Here is a 22,536-nt window from a genome sequence, read left to right as displayed (position 1 = left end):
TACAACATGCTGCGGTGCAGAGGGACCTGGGGGTCCTTGTGCATGAAACTCTTTTTGGAGTTTATCTGCAAAAACAAAAGACATTAAACCGTGCCACCCTACCTGGGTGACACTCCTTGTGCATGAATCCCAAACAGTTAGTTTGCAGGTGCAGCAGGTAATCAGGAAGGCAAATGGAATGTTGGCCTTTATTGCGAGAGGGATGGAGTACAAAAGCAGGGAGGTCCTTCTGCAACTGTATAGGGTATTGGTGAGGCCGCACCTGGAGTACTGCGTGCAGTTTTGGTCGCCTTAATTAAGGAAGGATATACTGGCTTTGGAGGGGGTACAGAGACGATTCACTAGGCTGATTCCGGAGATGAGGGGGTTACCTTATGATGATAGATTGAGTAGACTGGGTCTTTACTCGTTGGAGTTCAGAAGGATGAGAGGTGATTTTATCAAAACTTATAAGATAATGAGAGTGCTGGACAAGTTGGATGCAGAGAGGATATTTCCACTCATAGGGGAAACTAAAACTAGGGGCATAGTCTCAGAGTAAGGGACCGCCCACTTAAAACTGAGATGAGGAGGAATTTCTTCTCTGAGGGTTGTAAATCTGTGGAATTCTCAGCCCTAGATATCTGTGGAGGCTGGGTCATTAAATATATTTAAGGCGGAGACGAACAGATTTTTGAGCGATAAGGGAATAAAGGGTTATGGGGAGCGGGCGGGGAAGTGGAGCTGAGTCCATGATCAGATCAGCCATGATCTTATTGAATGGTGGAGCAGGCTCGAGAGGCCGAATGGCCTACTCCTGCTCCTAGTTCTTGTGCTCTTGACAGATCAAAATGTCAAACATTGACTTGTGACATTAGAGGCTTTGACACTCCATCAGTTCCCTAGTATACATTGAGCTATATTCCTATGCCGGGATTCTTGACTGAATGATAGAATAATTTCTGCCCTGAGTCTGTGCACCACAGTTACTCATACTGCATAAGTGGAAACATGCAGTATAATTGGGTGGGGGCTAGAACATGAATCCTACATGTCATGTCACTTACTAGCAGCTTTCACAACTTGAACCCGAAACAACAGCTGTTGAATGAATGTGCTAACTACTAGAGTTGAGCTTTGTATTGTGTTGGTATGAAGGTGACAGCAACTGACCTAACACATTATACACTTGGGGCTAAAAATTCGTTGTAGCCCGATCTGAGGTGGTGACACTGCCTGGATGCTAATTTTAGCGCCGGGCAATACTGTCTCCAACCGGGATATTCACTATTAGTGCCCCAAGAGGGAAGGGGAGTGGAATGCTAAGGGAAGCGTTCCACGCTACTCTTGGGGCACTACTGCTGCAGGGATAATGAAACCGGCTGCTTAGTGCCTAATGGGGAGGTGGGCTGGACCGCCCGACAAATGAGAGAGGGCTGAAGGAAGCATTGGAAACAGCAGCAGCAGTATGTCCGACCTCACAGAATCACTAGTAAAAGATTTTACACTGAACACCCACCTGCTCCTGTTTTATAATATCCCCCCAGGAGCTCCCACAGAATGCCTGCCCTCCTTGTTGGTGACGGCGCCAGGCACTATGGCAGGCCAAAGTAGTGAAGTTCAGGATCGCAACGCGAAGGTGGCGTTACACACTCTTGATGTCACCAAGTAGGTGGCGCCTGAGTGCACATCGCTAACTGATAGTGCCGCCACCAGACCACCAATGAAGTTCACGGCAGGCACTAACTTGGGCGGTAAACGCTTAGCGGCCCGTTAGCACCCCTTTCGGGCACTAACGGGTGGCGCTAAGCAAACAGATTTTTAGCTCTTGGTCTTGTGATTTTTGCAGCCCTTTCATAAACTAAAGGTTGTGAATATTCATTAATTTCACTATTATAAATTTGCCCGAGGTAGTGATAATTTAGGCAGCAAATGCTTATTATAGAGGTAGAGGTTCTGTGTTGGGAACTTGAGACCACCGGATTAACATTATTCACAGTGCACAGCTGAAGCAACAGTTTTAAGTAATGACATGAGAATTAAAAACCCAGTAAACTAGTTCATATGAACCCATTCATGCTGCAATACTGTGCTGAGAAAAGACATTTCTGGGACATATTCACCTTGGGTGAAAACATGCATCACATATGCTATTGTTCACAGCTGCACTTCAGCAACTGATCAAAAATAATAATTGCTTGTCGTAGCCAAGTTGTCGTGGGATAATGAATTGGCACCGAATGCTAACATTGAAGAATTTACTTGAACAAATTGGTATGGAACCATTGCTGAAAAATCGGGTTAGAAGGATGGAAATTGCTGTTTGTGATATTCGGGTTTAAAAACAATTTGTTGTAGGATGTGGGCGTTGCTGATAAGGCCAGCAATTATTCCCCATCCCTAATTGCAATTGCTCCAGAATTAGCGACGCCTCTAGCCAAGCTGTTCCAGTACAGCTACAACACTGGCATCTATCTGACAATGTGGAAAACTGCACAGCTATGTGCTGTCCACAAAAAGCAGGACAAATACAATCTGGCCAATTACTGCCCCATCAGTCTACTCTCCATCATCAGCAAAGTGGTGGAAGGTGTAGTCAACAGTGCTATCAAGCGGCACTTACTCACCAATAACTTGCTCACCGATGCCCAGTTTGGGTTCCACCAGGACCACTCAACTCCAGACCTCATTACAGCCTTGGTCCAAATATGGACAAACGAGCTGAATTCCAGAGGTTGAGGTGAGGCAGCATTTGACTGAATGTGGCATCAAGGAGCCCCAGTAAAACTGAAATCAATGGGAATCAGTGGGAAAACTCTCCACTGGCTGGAGTCATATCTAACACAAAGGAAGATGGTTGTGGTTGTTGGAGGTCAATCATCACAACCCCAGGACATCGCTGCAGGAGTTCCTCAGAGCAATGTCCTAGGCCCAGCCATCTTCAGCTGCTTCATCAATGACCTTCCCTCCATCATAAGGTCAGAAGTGGGGATGTTCGCTGACGACTGAACAGTGCTCAGTGCCATTCACAACTCCTCAGATAATGGAGTAGTCCTTGTCCACATGCAGGAAGACCTGGACGACATTCCGGCTTGGGCTGATAAGTGGCAAGTAACATTTGCGCCACACAAGTGCCAGGCAATGACTATCTCCAACAAGCGAGAGTCTAACCACTGCCCCTTGACATTCAGCGACATTACCATCGCCGAATCCCCCACCATCAACATCCTGGGGGTCATCATTGGCCAGAAACTTAACTGGACCAGCCACATGAATAATGTGGCAACAAGAGCAGGTCAGAGGCTGGGTATTCTGCGGCAAGTGTCTCACCTCCTGACTCCCCAAAGCCTTTCCACCATCTACAAGGCACAAGTCAGGAGTGTGATGGAATACTCTCCACTTGCCTGGATGAGTGCAGCTCCAACAACACTCAAGAAGCTCGACACCATCCAGGACAACCCGCTTGATTGGCAACCCATCCACCACCTTCAGCATTCACTCCCTCCACCACCGGCGCACCGTGGCTGTAGTGAGTATCATGTACAAGATGCACTGAAGCAACTCGCCAAGGCTTCTTCGGCAGCACCTCCCAAACCTGCGGCCTCTACCACCTAGAAGGACAAGAGTGGGTCAGCAATTGGCATATGACAACACCACCACCTCACGTTCCGCTCCAAGTCACACCCCAACCTGACTTGGAAGTATATTGCCGTTCCTTCATCGTCGCTCGGTCAAAATCCTGGAACGATCTCCCTGATAGCACTGTGGGAGTACCTTCACCACAAGGACTGCATCGGTTCAAGAAGGCAGCTCACCACCATCTTCTGAAGGGCAATTAGGGATGGGCAATAAATGCTGGCCTTGTCGGCGACACCCACATCCCATGAATGAATTTTTTTTAAAAAGGTGGTTGTCAGATTGGAAGCCTGTGCAGGACAGCAAGCACAGATACGAGTTAAGATATGAGCAGCGGAGTTTTGGATGAGCGCAATTTTATGTAGGATTAATAATATGAAGCAATAATATTGCATGTGTAAAAAGGCTGTTTAACTCAGGCTGTGACAGTCGAAGAAGAACACAATATGAAAGTTAGTAAGCAATCATTCAAGACTAGTAGGATTCCCCCTCTTCCTTCCCAAGAGTAGATTACCTGTTACCCTTGATGCTGGTCGAGGTACTCCCCAGCCTTGACTCTTCAATCTGTACAATGCTTTCATTGTACAACATGCAACTTCTCATAAGAAGACTAACCTTCATGATCTGTTGACATATTATTCAACCTATCAGCACAGAGTACGCTCTTGTGCCATGGTAATCACTCCAGCCAGCAGTAATTCTTCAATGTGCTTGTGGCATGTCTTGCCTACAAAAGAGATTCAAGAGACAGCAGTATTGAAAGCAAAGCTGCAAGGCTGTAAAGTGAGAGAGCCTGGTGACCCCGGCGATTTGTTTTTGTACTGTGACTCAGCTTTCCTGATTTATAGATTATTATGGCTTTCTCTGCATTTTCTTTCATTAATGATATGTTTATGTTAGTGTGTTGGATCTCGAGCAGGGAGTGCTACTCCATGCGGGAATAACTTTGGTTTTGTCTTGGCAACCACGGCATAGATTCATAGGCTGCTCATTTGTTCTGATTGCTGGGATCTTTATGTAAATGAAAAGTGAGGAAAATTATCCATTGAATATTTGCACATGTGTTATCAAGATCCAGAATCCACATCACTGCAATTACACTGACCTTTCGCAGCTTTAATGTTGGGAACTGTGGTTTCTGAATTCCAGAGGTTAGTGATGTTGAATCTGCCATCCAAGACTCTAGATGAGCTCAACAATTAAACAGCACAGATGCATTCCTTTACAACTCACCCCATGCTACAATGTTAAAGATGGCTGGATACCTAGATTTGTCCCATTGGTGACTGAATGCAGTTCCCTTGTTCAAACATGTTGTCGAAAACATTTGGGTGATGCATATAGACTCTCCCCTCCCCTGAGCAATCGCTTGGCTGTCATTGCAGATTCAATGGCAGCGCTACATCACTAGTATTTGGATGCTGCCTATTGGACAGCAAGAAGAAAATGATTGATGCGAGTGTGGTAGGTCAGTATTCCATCCATTGGATGGTCAGTCTAAAGTAATATTTCGTAAAAGCTGCAGTTCTCTATTTCAGCTGCTCCTTTAGCTCTATTTCCATGTAACAACTTGATTCTGGGTTCATTTCACACTCTTCTTTTTTGCCAACACTTGCTGTAGAATCAATACGGGACAATTTTTATCATTGTCTCCTCCTCCAGTTTTCCCATCACTTGTCACCTCCTCTTCAGGAGCTGTTTACCCTACTGGGATGCAATGTTACAGGTGCCAATACCTTCTGGTACCTCAGGCAAGTGATCAGTTGTAAGCCTGGAAGTTAAGGGTCTGGGAATTATTCAGGCATTCTAGCCAAGTTCCATTGTGAACATCCCGCAGTGTCACTGGATAGCGTGGTGAGGAGACAGAACACTTACTTGGCAGTGTGGTGTATCAATGGCCGTTAGAAATGACAAGATGTGCAGTAAGGGGAAAATCGAATGGGCCAAAGTCACAAATTGTCAGACTCCCACTGACATAGTATTTGCTATTGCTAGTCAGAATATTTGACACAGAAAATGTTTCGTGGTTGGTGCCAACCAGCCATGAAAGCAGATTGGCACCTTATTTATGGGCTTGTGGGCCATCTCAGGATTTTAACAACTTGCATTTAGGCTGCTGACAGATGCTGTAGGATTAAGATGCTACAATGCAACTCTATTGGGGAAATTGATGGGATTGAAGGCCGTTAAATCCCCAGGGCCTGATGGTCTGCATCCCAGAGTACTTAAGGAGGTGGCCTTGGAAATAGCGGATGCATTGACAGTCATTTTCCAACATTCCATAGACTCTGGATCAGTTCCTATGAAGTGGAGGGTAGCCAATATAACCCCACTTTTTAAAAAAGGAGGGAGAGAGAAAACAGGGAATTACAGACCGGTCAGCCTGACATCGGTAGTGGGTAAAATGATGGAATCAATTATTAAGGATGTCATAGCAGCGCATTTGGAAAGAGGTGACGTGATAGGTCCAAGTCAGCATGGATTTGTGAAAGGGAAATCATGCTTGACAAATCTTCTGGAATTTTTTGAGGATGTTTCCAGTAAAGTGGACAAGGGAGAACTAGTTGATGTGGTGTATTTGGACTTTCAGAAGGCTTTCGACAAGGTCCCACACAAGAAATTAATGTGCAAAGTTAAAGCACATGGGCTTGGGGGTAGTGTGCTGACATGGATTGCGAACTGGTTGGCAGACAGGAAGCAAAGAGTAGGAGTAAATGGGTACTTTTCAGAATGGCAGGCAGTGACAAGTGGGGTACCACAAGGTTCTGTGCTGGGGCCCCAGCTGTTTACATTGTACATTAATGATTTAGACAAGGGGATTAAATGTAGTATCTCCAAATTTGCGGATGACACTAAGTTGGGTGGCAGTGTGAGCTGCGAGGAGGATGCTATGAGGCTGCAGAGTGACTTGGATAGGTTAGGTGAATGGGCAAATGCATGGCAGATGAAGTATAATGTGGATAAATGTGAAGTTATCCACTTTGGTGGTAAAAACAGAGAGACAGACTATTATCTGAATGGTGACAGATTAGGAAAAGGGGAGGTGCAAAGAGACCTGGGTGTCATGGTACATCAGTCATTGAAGGTTGGCATGCAGGTACAGCAGGCGGTTAAGAAAGCAAATGGCATGTTGGCCTTCATAGCGAGGGGATTTGAGTACAGGGGCAGGGAGGTGTTGCTACAGTTGTACAGGGCCTTTGTGAGGCCACACCTGGAGTATTGTGTACAGTTTTGGTCTCCTAACTTGAGGAAGGACATTCTTGCTATTGAGGGAGTGCAGCGAAGGTTCACCAGACTGATTCCCGGGATGGCGGGACTGATATATCAAGAAAGACTGGATCAATTGGGCTTGTATTCACTGGAGTTCAGAAGAATGAGAGGGGATCTCATAGAAACGTTTAAAATTCTGACGGGTTTAGACAGGTTAGATGCAGGAAGAATGATCCCAATGTTGGGGCAGTCCAGAACCAGGGGTCACAGTCTAAGGATAAGGGGTAAGCCATTTAGGACTGAGATGAGGAGAAACTTCTTCACCCAGAGAGTGGTGAACCTGTGGAATTCTCTACCACAGAAAGTTGTTGAGGCCAATTCACTAAATATATTCAAAAAGGAGTTAGATGTAGTCCTTACTACTAGGGGGATCAAGGGGTATGGTGAGAAAGCAGGAATGGGGTACTGAAGTTGAATGTTCAGCCATGAACTCATTGAATGGCGGTGCAGGCTAGAAGGGCCGAATGGCCTACTTCTGCACCTATTTTCTATGTTTCTATGTTTATTAGGAGTCTGGACCGATGTATGCACATGCTCAAAGGCAGGGGAGCTTTGCTGTACTGTAACCATGCTACACCTCATCTGAGAGTGTTTAAGGGAGCTTTAACTGATCCCCTAATCTGTACCTGACCCGAGAATGCTTGTTAACAGTTGTAAAGTGAGTTGTACGTGTCAGAGGAAACTTCTAACTGTACTATATATGACCTGGGCATATTGGATGGGACAGTGTACAGGGATCTTTACATCTAAACCTCACTGCACCTGATCTGAGAGTTCTTGGTGATGAGGCATGATGCTTAAGACATAAAGCACTCCATTCCCTTAGGCTTTGACTTTATTAAATTTAACATTCATTAAAAGGGGATCTGGTATGAATAATTTAGATTTGAATGTTTTAGCCATGCTTTTAGGTCTAATTACAATGGTGTTGCAAAAATATTTGTGGCCACCTGTTATTGTATTCTCTAAACACTGAGTTACTGTTGTTTATAGTGAGTAGCCACTGATTGTTTCAAAGAAAATATATACATTTCCATTTATAAAGTCACTTTGTTTCTTCTTAGGAGGAGGAGAGGCGAATGGCATCAGTCATAGCCAGAAAAGAAGACGACAAAAAACGTGAAATCCACAAGCAGGCTATCCTGAAGGTAAAGACTAAATGTTCGTTCTGTTAGAATAGGTAGCGGTTGGCTGAGTTGTTTTATATGGAGTGCTTCAATCCTGGGTCTAATATGGTCAAGAGGAAGTCAAGTATAGCTAATCAATTAGAATTGACGTGCAGTATATTTAAAACGTTAACAAAAGAAACATGATTTCTGGCTTTAGGATTTGTCAAACATTGGAAGCTTGACTCATTGACTCAGAGTTAAATGGACAGCAAGCTGGTTCTGTCTGTTGTGAAAATAATGCATTTAACGTCACGTGGTTGAACAATTAATTAAATCCACCTGTATTACTGAAAAATGTAATTCATATTGATGTCTTGTGAATATCTAACAGATATTGTGGGCATGGTGAATGTTAGATAAATCCAGCTGAAATATCTACGTTAAAGTGTTGTCTTTGTGGTTTATAGTAATCTGGAGTGGACACAGTACTGAGAGATGCATTGTGTGGGTTTTTGTATCGTACTTTGCAAATATCAGTACAACAGGTCCAACTATTCGTGAGCTGTGATCACTGTGTCCAGGTTCAGCAACAACTTACATTTATATAGCTCCTTTAACATAGAAACATTTCCTGTGACACTTCACAGAGACATAATCAAACAAACGGATGGCGAGCCAAAGGAGGAGATATTAGGAGGGGTGACCATAAGGTTTGTTGAAGAGGTCGGATTTAAGTAGGGCCTTAAAGCAGGAGAGGGATGTGGAGAGATTTCGTCATGGAATTCCAGAGCAGAGGATCCAAAGAGCTGAAGGCTCGGCTGCCGATGGCGGGGAAGGATGCTAAGGAGTGGGAAGTTTGAGGGGGGAGGTAAAAGAGAAAGGGAGGGGTTTAAACACCAGCATGAGCATTTTAAATTTGAGGTCTTGAGGGACCAGGAGCCACTGTAGGTCATGGGTGAGTGGAATTTGGTGTGGGATAAGACAGAGGCAGCAGGATGAGCTGAAGTTTATAGAGAATGGGAGGCTGGCTAGGAGAGCATTGGGATAAATTAATCTGGTGGTGACAAAGGCCTGGATGAGCTGAGATGAGGCAGGGGTTGACAGTGTTACAGGGGTGGAATTAAACATTCTTTGTGATGGACAGCATATTTGGATCGCATACTCAGCTGCTGGTTTATCCCGAGTAGCCTGGGACGTGGATGGAGTTGGTGGTGAGGGTACGGAATCTGTAGCAGGGGTCGAAGACTATGGCTTTGGCCATCCCAATGTTTAGTTGGAGAAAATTACAGCTGATCTGAGACTGAATGTCAGACCGAGGCTGACAGCACACAGGCAGAATGGGAATTGACAGAGGTCATCATCACATTGTACAACAATAATGGGTAGCTGGGTGTCATTAGGGTACCTGTGGGGGAAGCTGACTCCATATCTTCAAGTGATGTCGCCAAGGAGCAGCATGTTGGGGGTGAACATGTATTCCTAGTCAAAGGACATTTTGTAGAACTATGAGAACATGTAATGAGAAAGAATACTAAAGATGTGATTAAAGAAGCTTCTGTTAATTCTCTATTGAAAAATGTATGTGCAGTTTATTCATGCCATGGAATATAGAAATAAAGAAAGACTTGCATTTATATAGCGCCTTTCATGACCACCGGACGTCTCAAAGAGCTTTACAGCCAATGAAGTACTTTTAGAGTGTAGTCACTGTTGTAATGTGGGAAACGCGGCAACCAACTTGCACACAGCAAACTCCCACCATCAGAAATGTGCTAATGACTAGATAATCTGTTTTTGTTATGTTGATTGAGGGATAAATATTGGCCAGCACACTGGGGATAACTTCCTTGCTCTTCTTCGAAATAGTGCCATGGGATATTTTAAGTCCACCTGAGAGGGCAGATAGGGCCTTGGTTTAACGTCTCATCCGAAAGACGGCACCTCCGGCAGTGCAGCGCTCCCTCAGTGCTACTCCTCCGACAGTGCAGCACTCCCTCAGTACTGCCCCTCCGACAGTGCGGCGCTCCCTCAGCACTGCCCCTCTGACAGTGCAGCACTCCCTCAGTACTGCCCCTCCGACAGTGCGGCGCTCCCTCAGCACTGCCCCTCCGACAGTGCAGCGCTCCCTCAGTACTGCCCCTCCGACAGTGCGGCGCTCCCTCAGCACTGCCCCTCCGACAGTGCGGCGCTCCCTCAGCACTGCCCCTCCGACAGTGCAGCGCTCCCTCAGCACTGCACTGGAGTGTCGGCCTGGATTTATGTGCTCAAGTCCCTGAACTTGGAGGCGAGGGTGCTACCCACTGAGCCACAGTTAACACTCCTGACTTGATTGAGGTTTTTAGGATTTTGAAAGGAATTGATGGGGTTGATGGAGAGAAACTTTTTTCGCTGATGGGCAAGTCTAGGTCAAGCAGTCATAATCTTAAAGTCAGAACTCTCCCACAAAAAGCAGTCGATGTTAGCTCAATGAATAGTTTTAAATCTGAGATGGACTGATTTTGGCTAGCCAAGGGTATTGAGGGGTATGGAGCCGAGGCGGGTGGATGGAGTTAGGATACAGATTAGCCATGATGTTGCTGAAGGTCGGAACAGGCTTGAAGGGCTGAATGGCCTACTTCTGTTCCTAGGTTCCTAATGGCAGGATATGCATGTATATGTCTGAAAGTTCAAGGAGAGCTACTTCAGGACAAATCCATGTTACTAAATTTTGCAATCTTTGTGAGACCTGAAGATAATTAGTAATACCTCAGCTGGACTTGGGCTCAAAATGGCTTTGTCATTTGTCTACATGTCGAGTCATTTGGACACTAAATAATTCATTAGCATATGTTTTCCAGCATTCCAGGATGTGGCTGCCAGGATTAACATGCCTTCAAATTAATAATTCAAATCAAATGCCTGTATGTTGGATCTGCACACCAGAAAATGCAGCAGGACTCAGTGGAACATTTTGCCCCCACACCTGCCAGACTATTTTACAAAAATTGGGTATTTGTAGGAAAATTTATTGTATGTGAAGCACTTTGAGACATTTTTAAAAGTCACAATCAGGTACAATATAAAGACACTTTCTTTAAAAATATTCAGGAATTCTGCCTTACGTAAATGATTTTGCTCAGCATTTTGTACAAAGTTTATTAGCTAGTGAAGGTAATGCCAGGCTGGTGTAGATCATTGCAGTTTAACTTCCCTGGGGTCATTCAACACAAGACTGGTGATTGTTGCTTAATTAGCCATAAATGTGTATTATTCTGGGGTGGAGGAGGGAGGGGAGATGGAAGGAGTGTGCGGCAAACCAGTCCCACCCACCCCTTCCCTCAACGACTATCTGTCCCACCTGTGAGAGGGTCTGTGGCTCTTGTATTGGACTGTTCAGCCATCAAAAAACTCACTTCAGGAGTGGAAGCAAGTCTTCCTCGATTCCGAGGGACTGCCTGTTAGACAATGAGATATGTTGCTTGTATTGATCATTTGGTCATTATTTTAAAACCTTTGTGTTAGCCAGAAGCTCTATACGAGCAGTATAATGAACAGAGCAACAGAGACATACTGAATCAGGAGAGCATGTGATGTTCAGTTTACCTGAGAAAATATTACAAAGCAAAATATCCATTGGTATTAATCGAAGTTCAGCTAAGAGTTTTATTGTGCTCTTGTTCTGCTTCATTTGTTAATGTTTTTTTTTGATAAACTTTTTTTTGCTGTTCCTAGAGATTTGAACAGTTGAGTTATTTCCTGGTGTGTATGTGCGAACTGTACTTCATACTTTGCAAAGCCTTCAGTGAAACCAAGCAAATAAAAAATCCAGTTTAGTGTTATTTTTTGTGTTTTATCCAACACAACAGAAGCCTCTAAACTTGAAAATAAATGGACTGTGCTCCCAGATTTCATGTTAGGTTTTCGCGGCCAATATTATGCTAAACTAAGATTGATTCAAACAGCACCTTCTGAATGAATATAAACTGCGTTAGTTCAATTAAAAAGAAGTATCACATATTTACGCAAACATTTAATTCTTAAAAGGGTTTAGATTTTATTACGTAGCTGAATTCATGCCACAGCAATACCATTATGGAGTGAACTTTTTTTTTAGTGTGCATGTATATATCTACTATATAATAAAAGCTGTGTACAATCGCAACATTCTAATAGTATTGTGCCTGTAGATAAAGCTGTCACAGTAACGTTATGTGACATGAATTTAAGTGTCATCTAATGTTACCTGACTTAGCTTAAGCCTCTACTATGAAATCTTGGTGCAAAACCTAACTTTGTCCACTGGACGGCACTGCAGCACTCCGTTCCTTGGGGAATGGACAGACATGCTGGTAATGCTAAATAAATTTAAATACACTGTATATAAAATTGAAAAGTAGGGAAGTTATACTAAACCTGTATCGAACCTAGGTTAGACCACACTTGGAGCACTGCGTACAGTTCTGGTCACCAGATTATAAAAAGGATATAGAGGCACTGGAGAGGGTGCAGAGAAGATTTACAAGGATGATACCAGAAATGCGAGGGTACACATATCAGGAAAGGATGAACAGGCTGGGTCTCTTTTTTCTTGAAAAAAGAAGGCTGAAGGGTAGACCTAATTGAGGGCTTTAAAATGATGAAAGGTTTTGATCGAGTGGATACAGAGAGAATGTTTCCACTTGTGGGGAAGAGCATAACTAGAGGCCATCAATATAAGATAGTCACCAAGAAATCCAATAGAGAATTCAGGAGAAGCTTCTTTACCATAGAGTGGTGAGAATGTGGAACTCGCTGCCACAGAGTGGTTGAAACGAATACAGGTGTAGCGTCCTGAATCTGGAACCCTTGGGACCGAGGCCGTTCTGGATTTTGCGATTTGCCGGATTTTGTAACATCTTTCTGACGTTACATATCCTGAAACACCCGAGCCCAGGTTCGGGTATTTCCGGATTGCGGAATGTCAGAAGGGGGGGCGGGGGGAGAGGGGTGGGGTTGCTCGTCGATGAGCTGTTCGGGTCGGCGGGCGGGGCCTTGCCGCCGAGGAGATGTTCCCGCGGGACCTCGCCAGCATGGAGGTATTCGGGTGGGGCCCTGCCGCCGAAATGTTCGTGTGGACCCTGCCGCAGAGGCGATGTTCGGGCGGGGCCCCATCGCAGAGGAGGTGTTCGGGCGGGGCCTCATCGCAGAGGCGATGTTCTGGCGGGGCCCCGTCGCAGAGGCGATGTTCTGGCGGGGCCCCGTCGCAGAGGCGATGTTCTGGCGGGGCCCCGTCGCAGAGGCGATGTTCGGGCGGGGCCCCATCGCAGAGGTGGTGTTCGGGCGGGGCCCCATCGCAGAGGCGATGTTCTGGCGGGGCCCCATCACAGAGGAGGTGTTCTGGCGGGGCCCCACCGCAGAGGTGGTGTTCGGGCGGGGCCCCATCGCAGAGGCGATGTTCTGGCGGGGCCCCGTCACAGAGGCGATGTTCTTGCGGGGCCCCGTCGCAGAGGCGATGTTCGGGCGGGGCCCTGTCGCAGAGGAGGTGTTCGGGCGGGGCCCCATTGCAGAGGAGGTGTTCGGGCGGGGCCCCGTCGCAGAGGCGATGTTCGGGCGGGGCCCCGTCGCAGAGGAGGTGTTCGGGCGGGGCCCCACCGCAGAGGCGATGTTCGGGTGGGGCTCTGTCGCAGAGGCGATGTTTGGGCGGGGCCCTATCGCAGAGGCGATGTTTGGGCGGGGCCTCATCGCAGAGCCGATGTTTGGGCGGGGCCCTATTGCAGAGGAGGTGTTCGGGCGGGGCCCCATCGCAGAGGCGATGTTTGGGCGGGGCCCTATCGCAGAGGAGGTGTTCGGGCGGGGCCCCATCGCAGAGGCGATGTTCTGGCGGGGCCCCATCGCAGAGGAGGTGTTCGGGTCGGTGAGGTCCGAGGTCGGGCGGCTGCCGCGAGGGGTGGTGAGGCGAGGCCGGAGGTCGGGCAGCGGCGGCACCTCGAGGTCGGCAGGGTCCGGATTCCGGAACATTTTACGGATTCTGGACGACCTGCCACCATTCAGTCCGGATTCCGGAACTCCGGATTTTGGACACTGCACCTGTAGTATAGATACATTTAAGGGAAGGCTGGACAAGTATATGAGGGAGAATGTAATAGAGGGTTACACTGATAGAGTTAGATGAGGAAATATGGGAGGAGGCTCGAGTGGAGATAAACACCGGCATGGACTGGTTGGGTCGAATGGCTTGTTTCTGTGCTGTATATCCGATGTAAATTCTCTCATGTTCCTTAAAGTGCAAATAACATTATAAAACCATGTACCAAACTTTACAGGCTGCAAAATCGACCAAGCTACCCCCTCCATTCCCAAGAATAGAAGACTGAAAGGAATATTGTCATCCAACAGCTTTTGTGTACCGCTGAGATGGTGGACCAAATTAAATCAAAAGCGGGAAAGCACCAAGTAGCGTCTCAGTTAGCTACGGTAAAATGATCCATTGGGGCATAGGGCTAAAGGTAACTGGATTGTTTCACAGAAAGGTTTCAACGTCTGACTCAATTGGTCAAAGCAACCAGAAACAACAACTTATATTTATATAGCGCCTTTAATGTAGTGAAACGTCCAAAGGCGCTTCACAAGAGTATTATAAGACAAAAAATGCGACACTGAGCCACATAAGGAGAAATTAGGGCAGGGAAGCTTGGTCAAAGAGGTAGGTTTTAAAGAGCATCTTGAAGGAGGAAAGAGAGGTTTTGGTAGGGAATTCCAGAGCTTGGGGCCCAGGCAACAGAAGGCACGGCCACCAATGGCTGAGCGATTATAATCAGGGATGCTCAAGAGGTCAGAATTAGAGGAGTGCAGACATCTCGGGGCAGTTGTGGGGCTGGAGGAGATTACAGAGATGCGGAGGGATGATGCCATGGAGGAATTTGAAAACAAGGATGAGAATTTTGAAATTGAGGTGCTGCTTAACCGGAAGCCAGTGTAGGTCAGTGGGCACAGAGGGTGATGGGTGAGTGGAACTTGGTGTGAGTTAGGCCACAGGCAGCCGAGTTTTCTACATAGGGTAGAATGTGGGAGGTCAGCCAGGAGTGCGTTGGAATAGTCACGTGTAGAGGTAACAAAGGCACGGATGAGGACTTCAGCAGCAGATGAGCTGAGGCAGGGGCGAAGACGGGCGATGTTACAGAGGTAGAAATAGGCGGCCTTAGTTATGCTGCGGATATGTGGTCGCAAGCTCATTTCAGGGTCAAATATGACACCAAGGTTGCAAATAGTGTGGTTGAGCCTCAGACAGAAGTTGGGGAGAGGGATGGAGTCAGTGGCTAGGGAACGGAGTGTGGCGGGAAAGATGGGCACGGATTTTGGAGGCGACAACACGTTCAACGACTTTGGAGAGGAACGGGAGGTTGGAGATGGGGCGGTCATTTGCAAGGACGGAGGGGTCGAGGGTTGTTTTTTTGAGGAGAGGGATGATGACGGCAGATTTGAGGGGGCAGTACCTGAGGGGAGAGAACCGGTAACAATGTCACTTAACATGGGAGACAGAAAGGAAGTTGGGTGGTCAGCAGTTTGGTGGGAATTGGGTCAAGGGAGCAGGAAGTGGGTCTCATGAATAGGATGAGCTCGGAAAGGTCATGAAGGGAGAGCGAAGAGAAACTGGAGAAATATGTGAGGTTAGGGCAGGGCGGATCCTTATAGGAAATTTGGCTGGTGGGCTAGGGGAAGGAAGCACAGAAGCAGAGGTGCCCGATTGGATGGTCTCAATCTTAGAGACAAAGAAGTCCATGAGCTCCTTACACTTATTGTCGGTGGTGAGGGTGGAGACTGGGGAGAGGGGTTTAAAAAGATGGTTAGCAGTGGAGAATAGAAGCTGGGGTTTATCTTTAAATTCCAGAATGATTCTGGAATAGTGAGCGATTTTGGCAGACGAGAGCAGGACCCGATAGTGCTTTATGTGGTCCAGTAGATCTGGCGGTGAATGGCCAAACCAGTTCTCCGCCATATCCTTTCAAGTCTGCGACTTTTGGACTTAAGAGAGCGAAGATCAGTGCTGTACAGGGGTACGGCCAGAATGAGAGAGAGTAATTGTTTCAACAGGGATTCGGGCATCAAAGGTGGTGGTGCGGGTGTGACTGAGCAGGTCGGTGGCTGCAGAAATGTCACGGTGAATGGAGGGCCAAAGGCTGGACAGTTGGACGTTGATAAGCGCAGAAATAAGAGAGTCGGGAGAGAGTTTTTTCCCAGGGCCGACACAGGAGGAAGTAGAGTTTGGGGGTGGCGGGGGGGGGAGGGGGATGTGGGTGGAGAACGATACAAGGAAGTGGTCAGAGATGGCCTTATCTGTGATTAACATGATGGAGTTACGAGGCCACGAGATATGGCACAGTCGAAGGGGTGGCTATTAACAGGGGTTGGGGAGTTTACATGGAGGGAGAGATTAAGGGAGGACAGGACGCTATGCAGAGCACAGAGTGCAGCAGCATAGAGTGACATTCGTAAGTTTGGTAAGTGGGTGAGTTTTAAGGGTTATTCTCTTTAAACCATTTGGAGGCCGGAGTAGATTGTTAGTGGCAATTGCCAGTAGCTTCTAAGTAAGTAGCAGTTTAATTTAAAGGGGAAAAGTTAAATAGTTGGGAATATTTCAGGTTTAGGCAGAGAAAAACAAGGTAACTTTCCAGTAGTTAAAACCAGTTCTGTAAACGACTGACCAGTAGTGAGTCATCTGACCTAGATACAGTTTAAAAAGAGGCAGCTCGTGCAGAGCACGGAGTGTAGCAGCATAGAGTGGCATTTGTGAGTTTGGTAAGTGGGTGAGTTTGGGCAAGTGGGGGTGGCAGGTGCTGTTTTGTCTTGTTTATCCTACCAGTGCTGATACTAGAGCAGCTGATAAGGAGTGCGAGAATAGGAGACGGAGGCCCAGAGACCAGCCCAGCCAGCTGCAGACAAAGATAGAGGGGTGCGAAATCGAGAGGTGACGTCACAGCCAAGCTGGTAAGTGGTTGGCTGTTCGACTGGTAAGTATAACTCTCTTTTAGACTGGCTTTTAGATTGGTTTAATTGGCAGCGAACTACTAAGTAGCTGTTTGGTGTTTAAGTAAATTTTAGTAAGTAAATTAATTTAAGGGTTAAGTCATGGCAGGAGAGCTCGGACCTGTGTCATGCTCCTCCTGTGCTATGTGGGAAATCAGTGTCCCTGACTACTATGTGTGCGGGAAGTGTGTCCAGCTGCAGCTCCTGACAGACCGCATGACGACAGTGGAGCTGCGGATGGACTCACTCTGGAGCATGCGCGATGCTGAGAATGTTGTGGATAGCACATTTAGTGAGTTTGTCACATCGCAGGTAAGGGTTAGGACAGATAGTGAATGGGTGACCAAGAAACAAGGCAAGAGCAGGAAGGTATTGCAGGAGTCCCCTGCGGTCATCTCCCTCCAAAACAGATATACCGTTTTGGATACTGTTGGGGGAGATGATTTACCAGGGGAAGGCACCAGCAGCCAGGTTCATGGCACCATGGGTGGTTCTGCTGCACAGAAGGGCGGGAAAACGAGTCGGAGAGCTATAATGATAGGGGACTCTATTGTAAGGGGAATAGATAGGAGTTTCTGCGGCCGCAACCGAGACTCCAGGATGGTATGTTGCCTCCCTGGTGCAAGGGTCAAGGATGGCTCGGAGCGGCTGCAGAGCATTCTGGAGAGGGAGGGTGAACAGCCAGTTGTCATGGTACATGTAGGTACCAACGATATAGGTAAGAAGCGGGAAGAGGTCCTACAAGCTGAATTTAGGGAGCTAGGAGTTAAATTAAAAATTAGGACCTCAAAAGTAGTTATCTCTGGATTGCTACCAGTGCCACGTGCTGATCAGAGTAGAGGGAGCAGGATAGTTAGAATAAATACGTGGCTTGAGCAGTGGTGCAAAAGGGAGGGATTCAAATTCCTGGGACATTGGAACTAGTTCTGGGGGAAGTGGGACCTGTACAAAAGAGACGGTTTGCACTTGGGCAGGACTGGAACTGGGGGTAACATTTGCTAATGCAGTTCGGGAGTGTTTAAACTAATATGGCAGGGGGATGGGAACCTATGCAGCGAGACAGGGCGAAGTAACATGGAGTCAGAAACAGATGGGAGAAAGGTAAAAAGCAATAGTGGAAGCCGAGTAAACAAAGGCAAGAAACAAAAAGGGCCACACTACATCATAATTCTAAAAGGACAAAGGGTGTTAAAAAAAACAAGCCTGAAGGCTTTGTGTGTTAATGCAAGGAGTATCCGTAATAAGGTGGATCAATTAACTGTGCAAATAGATGTTAACAGATATGATGTGATTGGGATTACAGAGACGTGGCTCCAGGATGATCAGGGCAGGGAACTCAACATCCAAGGGTATTCAACATTCAGGAAGGATAGAATAAAAGGAAAAGGAGGTGGGGTAGCATTACTGGTTAAAGAGGAGATTAATGCAATAGTTAGGAAGGACATTAGCTTGGATAATGTGGAATTTATATGGGTAGAGCTGCAGAACACCAAAGGGCAAAAAACGTTAGTGGGAATTGTGTACAGACCTCCAAACAGTAGTAGTGATGTTGGGGAGGGCATCAAACAGGAAATTAGGGGTGCATGCAATAAAGATACAGCAGTTATCATGGGTGACTTTATTATGCATATAGATTGGGCTAACCAAACTGGAAGCAATACGGTGGAGGAGGATTTCCTGGAGTGCATTAGGGATGGTTTTCTAAACCAATATGTCGAGAAACCAACTAGGGGGGAGGCCATCTTGGACTGGGTGTTGTGTAATGAGAGAGGATTAATTAGCAGTCTCGTTGTGCGAGGCCTCTTGGGGAAGAGTGACCATAATATGGTGGAATTCTACATTAGGATGGAAAATTCAGAGACCATGGTCCAGAACTTAAAGAAGGGTAACTTTGAAGGTATGAGGCGTGAATTGGCTAGGATAGATTGGCGAATGATACTTAAGGGGTTGACAATGGATGGGCAAAGGCAGACATTTAGAGATCGCATGGATGAACTACAACAATTGTACATCCCTGTCTGGCGTAAAAATAAAAAAGGGAAGGTGGCTCAACCGTGGCTATCAAGGGAAATCAGGGATAGTATTAAAGCCAAGGAAGTGGCATACAAGTTGGCCAGAAATAGCAGTGAACCCTGGAACTGGGAGAAATTTAGAACTCAGCAGAGGAGGACAAAGGGTTTGATTAGGGCAGGGAAAATGGAGTACGAGAGGAAACTTGCAGGGAACATTAAGACGGACTGCAAAAGCTTCTATAGATATGTAAAGAGAAAAAGGTTAGTAAAGACAAACGTAGGTCCCCTGCAGTCAGAATCAGGGGAAGTCATAACGGGGAACAAAGAAATGGCGGACCAATTGAACAAGTACTTTGGTTCGTTATTCACTAAGGAGGACACAAACAACCGTCCGGATATAAAAGGGGTCAGAGGGTCCAGTAAGAAGGAGGAATTGAGGGAAATCCTTATTAGTCGGGAAATTGTGTTGGGGAAATTGATGGGATTGAAGGCCGATAAATCCCCAGGGCCTGATGGACTGCATCCCAGAGTACTTAAGGAGGTAGCCTTGGAAATAGCGGATGCAATTACAGCCATTTTCCAACATTCCATAGACTCTGGCTACCCTTCACTCCATAGGAACTGATCCAATGTAACCTCACTTTTTAAAAAAGGAGGGAGAGAGAAAACAGGGAATTATAGACCGGTCAGCCTGACATCGGTAGTGGGTAAAATGATGGAATCAATTATTAAGGATGTCATAGCAGTGCATTTGGAAAGAGATGACATGATAGGTCCAAGTCAGCATGGATTTGTGAAAGGGAAATCATGCTTGACAAATCTTCTGGAATTTTTTGAGGATGTTTCCAGTAGAGTGGACAAGGGAGAACCAGTTGATGTGGTATATTTGGACTTTCAGAAGGCTTTTGACAAGGTCCCACACAAGACATTAATGTGCAAAGTTAAAACACATGGGATTGGGGGTAGTGTGCTGACATGGATTGCGAACTGGTTGGCAGACAGGAAGCAAAGAGTAGGAGTAAATGGGTACTTTTCAGAATGGCAGGCAGTGACTAGTGGAGTACCGCAAGGTTCTGTGCTGGGGCCCCAGCTGTTTACATTGTACATTAATGATTTAGACGAGGGGATTAAATGTAGTATCTCCAAATTTGCGGATGACACTAAGTTGGGTGGCAGTGTGAGCTGCGAGGAGGATGCTATGAGGCTGCAGAATGACTTGGATAGGTTAGGTGAGTGGGCAAATGCATGGCAGATGACGTATAATGTGGATAAATGTGAGGTTATCCACTTTGGTGGTAAAAACAGAGAGACAGACTATTATCTGAATGGTGACAGATTAGGAAAAGGAGAGGTGCAACGAGACCTGGGTGTCATGGTACATCAGTCATTGAAGGTTGACATGCAGGTGCAGCAGGTGGTTAAGAAAGCAAATGGCATGTTGGCCTTCATAGCGAGGGGATTTGAGTACAAGGGCAGGGAGATGTTGCTGCAGTTGTACAGGGCCTTGGTGAGGCCACACCTGGAGTATTGTGTACAGTTTTGGTCTCCTAACTTGAGGAAGGACATTCTTGCTGTTGAGGGAGTGCAGCGAAGGTTCACCAGACTGATTCCTGGGATGGTGGGACTGACATATCAGGAAAGACTGGATCAACTGGGCTTGTATTCACTGGAGTTCAGAAGAATGAGAGGGGATCTCAGAAACGTTTAAAATTCTGATGGGTTTAGACAGGTTAGATGCAGGAAGAATGTTCCCAATGTTGGGGAAGTCCAGAACCAGGGGTCACAGTCTAAGGATAAGGGGTAAGCCATTTAGGACCGAGATGAGGAAAAACTTCTTCACCCAGAGAGTGGTGAACCTGTGGAATTCTCTACCACAGGAAGTTGTTGAGGCCAATTCACTAAATATATTCAAAAAGGAGTTAGATGAAGTCCTTACTACTAGGGGGGATCAAGGGGTATGGCGAGAAAGCAGGAATGGGGTACTGAAGTTGCATGTTCAGCCATGAACTCATTGAATGGCGGTGCAGGCTCGAAGGGCCGAATGGCCTACTCCTGCACCTATTTTCTATGTTTCTATGACCTCAGGAGAGCGAGCATGGTGAATTGAAATGGCGGTTGAACTAAACATAAGCCGATGTGCATTACGGTTCAAGTGCGGTTGTTCCCCCTGCCAAATCAAAGAATCATACAGCACAGAGGAGGCCACTCGCCCATTGTACCTGCGCCGCCTCTTTGAAAGAGCTAGCCAATTAATCCCTTTTCCCTGCGCTTTCCCCCTAGCCGTAAAAGTTTATCCCCTTCAAGTATTTATCCAATATTAGCCAACATTTTGAATCTGCTTCCACCGTCCTTTAAGGCAGAGTATTCCCGATGTTTCGTTCTGGGAGCCGCATTTTAGGAACAGTGACAAGGCCTTAGAAAGAGTGCAGAGGAGATGTACTAAAATGGTTCCCGGTTTGAGGAACTTCAGCTACATGTAGAGGCTGGAGAAACTGGGGTTGTTGTCCCTGGAGCAGAAAAGGTTAAGGGGAGATTTGATGGAGCTGTTCAAAATTATGAAGGGTTTTAATAGAGTAGATAGGAAGAAACTATTTTCATTGGCAGGCGGGTCGGTAACCAGAGGACACAGATTTAAGGTGATTGGCCAAAGAACCAGGGGCAGCTGTGGAGAATTTGTTTTACGCAGCAAGTTGTTATGATCTGGAATGTACTGCCTTAAAGTGTAACATAGAAACATAGAAATTAGGTGCAGGAACAGGCCATTCGGCCCTTCGAGCCTGCACCGCCATTCAATAAGATCATGGCTGATCATTTAACCTCAGTACCCCTTTCCTGCTTTCTCTCCATACCCCTTGATCCCTTTGGCCGTAAGGTCCATATCTAACTCCCTTTTGAATATATCCAATGAACTGGCCTCAACAACTTTCTGAGGTAGAGAATTCCACCCGTTAACCACTCTCTGAGTGAAGAAGTTTCCCCTCATCTCGGTCCTAAATAGCTTACCTCTTACTCTTCGACTGTGACCCCTGGTTCTGGAACTCCCCAGCAACGGGAACATTCATCCTGCCCCTTACCTGTCCAATCCCGTCAGAATTTTATATGTTTCTATGAGACCTCCCCTCATTCTTCTAAACTCCAGTGGATACAAACCCAGTTGATCCAGTCTCTCCTCATATGTCAGTCCTGCCATCCCAGGAATCAGTCTGGTGAACCTTCGCTGTATTCCCTCAATAACAAGAATGTCCTTCCTCAGATTAGGAGACCAAAACTGAAGACAGTATTCAAGGTGTGGCCTCACCAAGGCCCTGTACAACTGCAGTAAGACCTCCTTGCTCCTATACTCAAATCCTCTAGCTATGAAGGCCATCATGACATTTGCCTTCTTCAGCGCCTGCTGTACCTACATGCCAACCTTCAATGACTGATGTACCATGACACCCAGGTCTCGTTGCACCTCCCCTTTTCCTAATCTGTCACCATTCAGATAATCTATCTTCCTGTTTTTGCCACCAAAATGGAAACCTCACATTTATCCACATTATACTGCA

At 46.4% G+C, this 22,536-nt stretch overlaps 1 protein-coding gene across 3 annotated transcripts in view; it reads left to right on the top strand.

The window, feature by feature from the left end:
• Window positions 1–22,536, top strand: part of LOC139234018 (leucine-rich repeat-containing protein 49) — a 292,104-nt gene that overhangs the window by 140,861 nt on the left and 128,707 nt on the right. For all 3 annotated transcript variants that reach the window (XM_070864857.1, XM_070864856.1, XM_070864854.1), the window contains exon 11: window positions 7,950–8,033. In XM_070864857.1, coding sequence (XP_070720958.1) covers window positions 7,950–8,033 — 84 coding nt within the window. The remainder of the gene's footprint in view (window positions 1–7,949; window positions 8,034–22,536) is intronic.

Source organism: Pristiophorus japonicus, chromosome 21 (assembly GCF_044704955.1).
Source record: "Pristiophorus japonicus isolate sPriJap1 chromosome 21, sPriJap1.hap1, whole genome shotgun sequence".
Classification (NCBI taxonomy): domain Eukaryota; kingdom Metazoa; phylum Chordata; class Chondrichthyes; family Pristiophoridae; genus Pristiophorus; species Pristiophorus japonicus.
This window is presented reverse-complemented; position numbering and strand designations above follow the sequence as displayed.